General features: G+C 52.8%; 1 protein-coding gene across 2 annotated transcripts; it reads left to right on the forward strand.

The window, feature by feature from the left end:
- The first annotated feature begins 2,057 nt into the window (after positions 1-2,057).
- Positions 2,058-7,768, forward strand: C12H16orf54 (chromosome 12 C16orf54 homolog). 2 transcript variants are annotated; one of them, XM_010340690.3, is made up of 2 exons: positions 2,058-2,755; positions 3,231-7,768. In XM_010340690.3, the coding sequence occupies exon 2, from the start codon at positions 3,231-3,233 to the stop codon at positions 3,903-3,905; it is 675 nt and encodes a 224-aa protein (XP_010338992.1). In that variant the 5' UTR covers positions 2,058-2,755; the 3' UTR covers positions 3,906-7,768. The 2 variants fall into 2 exon arrangements, with proteins under 2 accessions (XP_010338992.1, XP_003930134.1); XM_003930085.4 differs by having other exon boundaries at positions 2,058-2,240.
- The last annotated feature ends 428 nt before the right edge of the window (positions 7,769-8,196 follow it).

The following is an 8,196-nucleotide window of genomic DNA, read 5'->3' on the forward strand; positions in this document are numbered from 1 at the left end:
GGCTCACCGCAACCTCCGCCTCCTGGGTTCAGGCAATTCTCCTGCCTCAGCCTCCTGAGTAGCTGGGATTACAGGCACACACCACCATGCCCAGCTAATTTTTAGTATTTTTAGTAGAGACGGGGTTTCACCATGTTGACCAGGATGGTCTCCATCTCTTGACCTTGTGATCCACCCGCCTCGGCCTCCCAAAGTGCTGGGATTACAGGCTTGAGCCACTGCACCCAGCGTAATAATTTCTTATAAATAAACTTTTCATGTAATTTTTAATCTTCAAGTATGTTTTATTAAATTAACTATTAGATATTCATTAGGTATGTGGATTATCTCCAAGTAAGAAGAAATAACTGAAATAAATTGCTGATCATAAATATGTTTTGCCTGTGCCTGTCTTCTTAAATTTTACAGAATAACTAAGTATAGCTGGTCTTTTTTTGTTGTTAAGTGACTGTCACTTTGCAAAAGAAAATATGGACAGCTATTAAGAGCTGTGTAGTGTACCGGGAATGTTCCAGCCCAGGGATTTCTGTCTCTCTCTCTTTCTCTCTCTCTCTCTCTCTCTCTCTCTCTCTCTCTCTCTCTTTTTCTGAGACAGAGTCTCACTCTGTTGCCCATGCTGAAGTGCAATGGCACGATCTCGGCTCACCGCAACCTCTGCCTCCCAGGTTCAAGTGATTCTCCTACCTCAGCCTCCCTAGTAGCTGGGACTACAGGCCCCTGCTATTACACACAGCTAATTTTTGTATTTTTAGTAGAGACAGGGTTTCACTGTGTTGGCCAGGCTGGTCTCAAACTCCTGACCTCAGGTGACCCACCCGCCTTGGCCTTCCAAAGTGCTGGGATTACTGGTATGAGCCACTGCACCCGGCCAAGCCCAGGGATTTCTGTCTATTCTTCCGCCACCCGGCTGACACATGCTCACCCACACATACATTGGTCATACGACTTTGGGCACGTCACCTCCTTTCTTTAGGCCTTACTTTTGTCATCTGTGGATGAATGAGTCAAACTAGAGAATCGCAGAACGTCTCCCAGACTCCAGAGCCTGATGACATCTCGTCACACTGCTCCAGGCTCCTCCCACCCTCAGCCCCAGGAGAGAGGGACAGACATGGTGAGCAGGTAGGATGACTGGGGTTTTTATACCCAGGACTCCTCCCATTGGCCTGACGTTTTTGTTCCCCAAGCTCACCTCACTGATATTTCCAACCAAAATGGAGGCTAAATGGTCTGAAGAGAGAGACTTATGTTAATTAAAAGTCTGAGGCAAGGGCCAGCATGGTGACTCACACCTATAATCCCAGCACTTTGGGAGGCTGAGGCAGGAGGATCTCTTAAGGCCAGGAGCTCGAGACCAGCCTGGGCAACATAGCAAGACCCCATCTCAACCCAACAAAAATTAAATTTAAAAAAAAGTGTGAAAGAGGCTGGCCAAGCAGGGGGTGTCTGAGGGGGCTGGATGGCAGGAGCAGATCTGGGAGGCACTGTGGATTGGACAAGGCAGGACGGGGCGGGGCAGCCTCCCAGGAGGAGCAGCAGGGGAGGCACCATGGTTCTCTGAGAATGTACAGGCCAAAGCCTCTGTGTCTTTTTTTATTTTGAGATGGAGTCTTGCTCTGTTGCCCAGGCTAGAGTGTGGTGGCTGGATCTTGGCTCACTGCAACCTCCATGTCCTGGGTTCAAGTGATTCTCCTGCCTCAGCTTCCCGAGTAGCTGGGATTACAGGCGCCCGCCACCACACCCAGCTAATTTTTGTATTTTTTAGTAGAGATGGAGTTTCGCCATGTTGGCCAGACTGGTCTCGAACTTCTGACCTCAGGTGATCCGCCTGCCTTGCTCTCCCAAAATGCTGGGATTACAGAGATGAGCCACCGCGCCTGACTCCTGTGTCCTCTTTCTCAGCTTCTGTGTGAATGTTCTGGGGCCTGGGCCTGGCTATAGGGTGACACTAAGTTCAACAGAGCCACTGCCCATTCCAGCCCCACCCTACCCCAGGAAACGCCTCCTCACCGCAGTGACCACATCCCCTTGGGTTGCTTTGGAAACAAACACTCCCCGGGGGCAGGCAAGTTGGGGCACAGTTGCTCAGCAACAAGCTGTGCCCTCCCTTCCGCCCTCATCGGAGTCCGGGCCTCTAGGTCTGAAAGGCGACCGCCCTGCTCCCTCCGAACCTGCACCTTCCAGTCTGGCACCAGGAAAAGTGGTTCCAGGAGGGAGAGGAGCCCGGGGACTGATCCAAGGTAAGCTGAGGGGTGCAGGAGGCCCCTGTAGATGGAGGATGTGGGGGACAGAGGGAGGTGCGCAGAGACAAGCGAGAGAGAGAGAGAGAGAGAGAGAGAGAGAGAGAGAGAGAGAGAGAGAGACAGCGCCGAGCCTGGGCAAAGCTGGAAAGCCCGGGAGGGTGCAAAGGCGCCTCCGGAGGACCAGCCACCCAGCAGCAGATTCCATGGAGCCTATGAGAGCAAGATCAAGTCGGAGGAGAGTGCTGAGGGGCGAAGGAACCCCAAGGGGCCAGCGGAGCCGCTGGTGGGAGGTGGTGGGGGTGTGGGGTGGGGGAGCCCGCGCCCAGAGGAGCCGGTGGGACGGGAGGTTCTCGTTTCTTTACCCACCACTTCCTCTCTAGGTCTGAGCAAGGCTTGAGGGGGCCAAGTGGGGAGGAGAGAGGCCCTGGAGGCCTTTCTTGTCTGTGGCACCCTGGGGTCCGGGCAGGAAATGGGGCTTGTGGAAAGGCTGGAGGGACTGGCTGCGCGCCCAGGTAGGCTGCCCGTTCTCCGGCCCCACCTGGCTCACGCTTACCCTTTCTGGTCCCGCTTGCTCCTCTGTCTCTCCAGAACGTTCTTTTTCTTTTTTGAGAAAGGGTCTTGCTCTGTCACCCGGGCTGGACGACGGTGGTGCAATCTGGGCTCACTGCAGCCTTGAACCCCTGGGCTCAAGTGATCCTCCCACCTCGGCTTCCTGTGTAGCTGGGACTACAGATGTGAGCCACCACACCCAGCTAGTTTTTAAATTATTTGTAGAGATGGAGTTTCACTGTGTTGTCCAGGCTGGTCTTGAACTCCTGGGCTCAAGCAATCCTCCCGCCTCAGCCTCTCAAAGTGCTGGGATTCCAGGCATGAGCCCCCCGCCCTGCCCCTCTCCCAGGCTTTCCTGGACACCTAAGGCCTCTCTCTCATCCTGGTTGTGCCCTCTCTGCCTCATTTGCTTCCTCTTCTCACCCCTGTGTCTCCCAGATGCTGTTGACTCCAGAGCTACCCTCTGGGCACGTGGAGGGGACCCCCACGTGGGAGGCAGCCCCGGGGCCCTCAGTGCCCTGTGGGCCCTGCATCCCTATCATGCTGGCCCTGGCCGCCCTGGCCGCGCTCTTCATCCTCACCACTGCTGTGTTGGCTGAACGCCTGTTCCGCCGCGCCCTCCACCCAGATCCCAGCCACCGTGCACCCACCCTGGTGTGGCGCCCAGGAGGAGAGCTGTGGATTGAACCCATGGGCACCCCCCGAGAGCGCTCTGAGGACTGGTACGGCTCTGCAGTCCCCCTGCTGACGGACCGGGCCCCTGAGCCTCCCACCCAGATGGGTGCCTTGGAGGCCCGAGCGACCGCCCCACCTGCCCCCTCAGCCCCGCACTCCACTCCCAGCTCCTTGGGCCCCCAGACCCCACCAGAGGTCCCAGCCCGGAGCACCTTCTGGGGGCCCCAGCCCTGGGAGGGGAGGCGCCCTGCCACAGGCCTGGTGAGCTGGGCTGAATCCGAGCAGGGACCAGAGGCCAGTGCCCAGTTTGGGAGCCCCCAGGCCAGGAGACAGCGGCCAGGGAGCCCGGATCCTGAGTGGGGCCTCCAGCCACGGGTCACCTTGGAGCAGATCTCAGCGTTTTGGAAGCGTGAAGGCCGGACCAGTGTGGGGTTCTGAATCCCCAGGGTCCCCCAGAGACCCTCAAGGAAGACACTGCCTCAGTGGGACCACGGACCCCAGGATCTAGCATTAGGGTTGAGCCTGAGGCTACTACAGGGAAGATGTGCCTCCCAGGCCCCTTCCATCTGGATTCCCTGTCCCTGGGTCCAGGTGGTGGCCAGGCTGTGGGACCAGGGGAAGCCCAGCAGTGCCTCTGCTCAGCTGCCTGGGCTGTGGCTCAGAGACCTGGGGGTGGGGCCAGCTCCAGGCCAGAAGCCTTCAAGATCGCATCCGGATGAAGCAGCGAAGGTACCAGCCAGGCAGGAAATGGCATCGACCAGCCACCTCCACCTCCCTCAGTGTTTACCGAAGCCCCAATACCAGAGCGAAAGTGTCCCGCGGTGCTGAACAGCCTTGGCGTGGCGATGACAGCTGTCAGTTGTGCTGGCGGGAGATGGCAGGGATCCAGCTTCCCAGAGCCACGGATCCTGTTCTCCCTGGCCACTCACCCCCTGTGAGGTCCTCCAGGAAAATACACAAAGAGAGGACCAGACCAGGCAGAGGAGCATTTTATTACAAATGAACTGTGACTTTGACCCTCAAACTGCAAGGGGGAACTTGCTGAGCCAAGCTGGAGCGGGGCTGTCTTGCTGGAGTGGGGACCTGGAGTCAGGAACCCACAGGCTCCTCTGTCCATCCTCCTCCATCTGCACACACTCAGCTTTCGACTCCCACCACTCCATGACGAGCAAGATCCCAGCCAGGGAGAACTGAGTTTCGTCCAATGTGGAGAGGAATGTTGTCCCAGAGCAGGGCAGCTCCCAAACGGTGCCCTCCGGTCATCATCCCTCCCAGCTTGCCGGAGTATCCAGAGAAACAGATTTGCCACAGCTAGGCTTACTTATCATGTCCACCCCATAGAAATGGGGCCCCGAGTACCCTGATCTCCCCTTTAGGAGAAACGGGCAGATGAGCGGCAGATGGAATTTCCATTTTCCTGGGAGTCTAATTTCCCAAACATCATCCTTTTTCTTTTCTTTTCTTTTCCTTGAGACAGAGTCTCATTCTGTCACACAGGCTGTAGTATAGTGACACAATCTCAGCTCACTGCAGCCTCAAACTCCTAGGCTCAAGCGATCCTCCCATTTCAACCTCTAGAGTAGCTAGGACTACAGACGCACACCACCACACCCAGCTAATTTTTGTATTTTTTTGTAGAGACAGGGTCTCACTATACTGCCCAGGCAGGTTTCCAACTCCTGGGCTCAAGTGATCCAGCTGCCTGAGCCTTCCAAAATGCTAGGACTACAGGCATGAGCACTGCATCTGGCCATTTTTTTTTTTTTCTTTGAAGTGGTCTCACTCTGTTGCCCAGGCTGGAGTGCAGTGGAACAATCAGCTCACAGCAGCCTTGAACTCCTGGGTGTAAGCGATCTTCCCAGCTCAGTCTCCCCAATAACTGTAGTTATAGATGTGTGCCACCATACATGGCTTTTTTTTTTCTTTTTTTTTTTTTTTTAATAGAGATGGGAACTTGCTATGTTGCCCAGGCTGGTCTTGAACTCCTAGGCTCAAGAGAGCCACTCATCCCCACCTCCCAAAGTGTTGGGATCACAGGCATGAGCCACATGCTTGGCCAAACTTCAGCCTTGAATATTAGTAATTTTGCCATATTGGTTTACCACCTGTACTATTACTTGCTTTAGGTTTTTCTTTAAAATGGCTCGTTATTCACTTAATAAAATTACTGTAATAGGAATCTGTTTGGTATCACTTCTGTAAGTGGAAAACCAGTCTCGTTTGCTATCAGTAGAAGGTAAAACATGCAAATAAATGCAATGTAAACAAAACTCTTGAGATCTAAATTCGGTTCCCTGCTGGATGCATTGGTCTAAAACTCTGCTCTTGGTTAACAAGAAAAGGGAGTGATGATCTGCAAGTCAGTAAGTGTTAGATACTCTAGCACCACACTGAGACTTTCTTCCGGAAGTGCCGAGGCAGGCAGGCAGTCCCACACAAGGGGCAGGATGCTGTGTTGTTTAACGCTGGCCAGGAAGTTCACCCACAGCCAGGAAACATGCACTCCTTCCTGCACAGAGGGCTGAGGAACACTTGAGCCTCCTATCCAATCCCTTGACCTCCCCTCTAATTGTTGGGATGTTGGAAGCTAGAAGCACCAGGCAGAGGAACCGAGAGCCTGGTCCAGGCTTTTCCCCAAGGTGTACTCACTGGCCAGCAGCCTAAGCACCATCTCTGAGCTGGGCACTGGGAGGGGAGGAATCAAACCTGGGGCCTGCCCTCAAGGAGCTCACAGTCTCTCTAGTGACAGGATGGAGGATAGAGATAGGGGTGAGCTACGATATGGACACAGAACTGACACCAGGTAGAGACCAGGGCCCTGTCCCACCTCTGTCACTCATGAGCTGGGTAATGACATCGTTATCATCATCACCATCAGCTGACAGCACTGGGTTGTGGAGACTGCCCACAACCCAGGAGTGAACAGACCTCAGAGAAACAGAAGATAGAGACAGGTGTTCAGAGCTTAGATGCTTCCATGCCATGGGCTTAGGAGAGGCACTGCAGTGTGGAAGGAACACAGGGACAAGGCCCCCATTTGTGATCTGGCTCTGTCACCTTACTCAGAAACTTCAGCAAAGGGAATGTTGTATTATGGGGCCTCATGTCGTTTGTTCATGTACAAAAAGAGAGCTGAAAATTGAAGAAGATGTTCTATCGGGACTTTTCTAGTTGTGACATTTGAGGATGCTGTAAAATGAAAGATGGTCGGATGGATGGATGGATGAATGGATGGATGGATGGATAAATGGATGGATGGATGAATAGATGGGTGAATGGATGGATTATGAATAAATGGATGAATGATAAATGAATGGATGAATGGATGGTGGATGGATAAATGGATGGATGGATTATGAGTAAATGGACAGATGGATGATGGATGGATGAATGGATGGATGAATAAATGGATGGATGGTTGAATAAATGGATGGATGGATGGGAGAATGGATAGGTGAAGGGATTGGATGTGTGGATAAGTGCATGGATAGATAGACGGATGCACTGATACATGGATTTGTGCATGCAGTCTTCCTAAGGCAGAGTCTAACTTGCTGTCTGCAGAGTCATCTTTATATTCCCAGACCACCTGGGAGTACAAAGCGCTCTCATCACCCAAGCTGGAGTGCAGTGGCATGATCTCAGCTCACTGCAACTTCTGCCTCCCAGGTTTGAGCAATTCTCCTGCCTCAGCCTCCTGAGTAGCTGGAATTAAAGGCATCCACCACCATACTTGGCTAATTTTTGTATTTTTAGTAGAGGCAGAGTTTCATCATGTTGCCCAGACCAGTCTTCAACTCTGGACCTCAGGTGATCCGCCTGCCTTAGCCTCCCAAAGTGCTGGGATTTCAGGCATGAGTCTCTGCACCTGGCCTAATTTCTAATTTTGTTTTGTTGTTGTTGTTGTTGTTGTTGTTGTTGTTGTTTTACTAGAGACGGGGTTTCACCATGTTGATCAGGCTGGTCTTGAACTCCTAACCTCAAATGATCCACCCGCCAAAGTGCTGAGATTACAGGCATGAGCCACCGCGCCAGGCCCCCATTGCTATCTCTTACCCTAATGATCCCCGTGTCTCCATCTCCAACAGTGGCAGATGCGGTCCTCCTAAATCTATTCTCCCATTATTCTAAAGGAACAGCACTAATTCTGATATGGTTTGGCTGTGTCCCCACCCAAATCTCATCCTGAATTGTAATTCCCATAATCCCCATGTGTCCTGGGAGGCAACTGAATCATGGGCACGGTTACCTCTATGCTGTTCTCATGATAGTAAGTTCTCACAAGATCTGACGGCTTTATAAGGGGCTTTGCCCCCTTTTGCTTGGCATTTCTCCTTGCTGCCACCATGTGAAGAAGGCCATGTTTGCTTACCCTTCTGCCATGACTGTATAAGTTTCCTAATGCCTCCCCAGCCATACTGAATTGTGAGTCAATTAAATATCTTTCCTTTTTAAATTGCCCAGCCTTGGATATGTCTTTATTAGTAGCATGAGAATGGACTATTCTTTTTTGAAATGGAGTCTCACTCTGACACCCAAGCTGGAGTGCAGTGGCGCAATCTCAGCTCACTGCAACCTCCGCCTCCCAGCTTCAAGCAATTCTCTGCCTCAGCCTCCCGAGTAGCTGGGATTACAGGCGCCCACCACTGCACCTGGCTAACTTTTATATTTTTAGTGGAGATGGGATTTCACCATGTTGGCCAGGCTGCTCTTGAACACCTGACCTTGT

This window comes from Saimiri boliviensis, chromosome 12 (genome assembly GCF_048565385.1).
Source record: "Saimiri boliviensis isolate mSaiBol1 chromosome 12, mSaiBol1.pri, whole genome shotgun sequence".
NCBI lineage: Eukaryota > Metazoa > Chordata > Mammalia > Primates > Cebidae > Saimiri > Saimiri boliviensis.

Coding starts and splice junctions, on each gene's coding strand:
- C12H16orf54 (XM_010340690.3), top strand. CDS start 3,231: ATGCTGTTGACTCCAGAGCTACCCTCTGGGCACGTGGAGGGGACCCCC.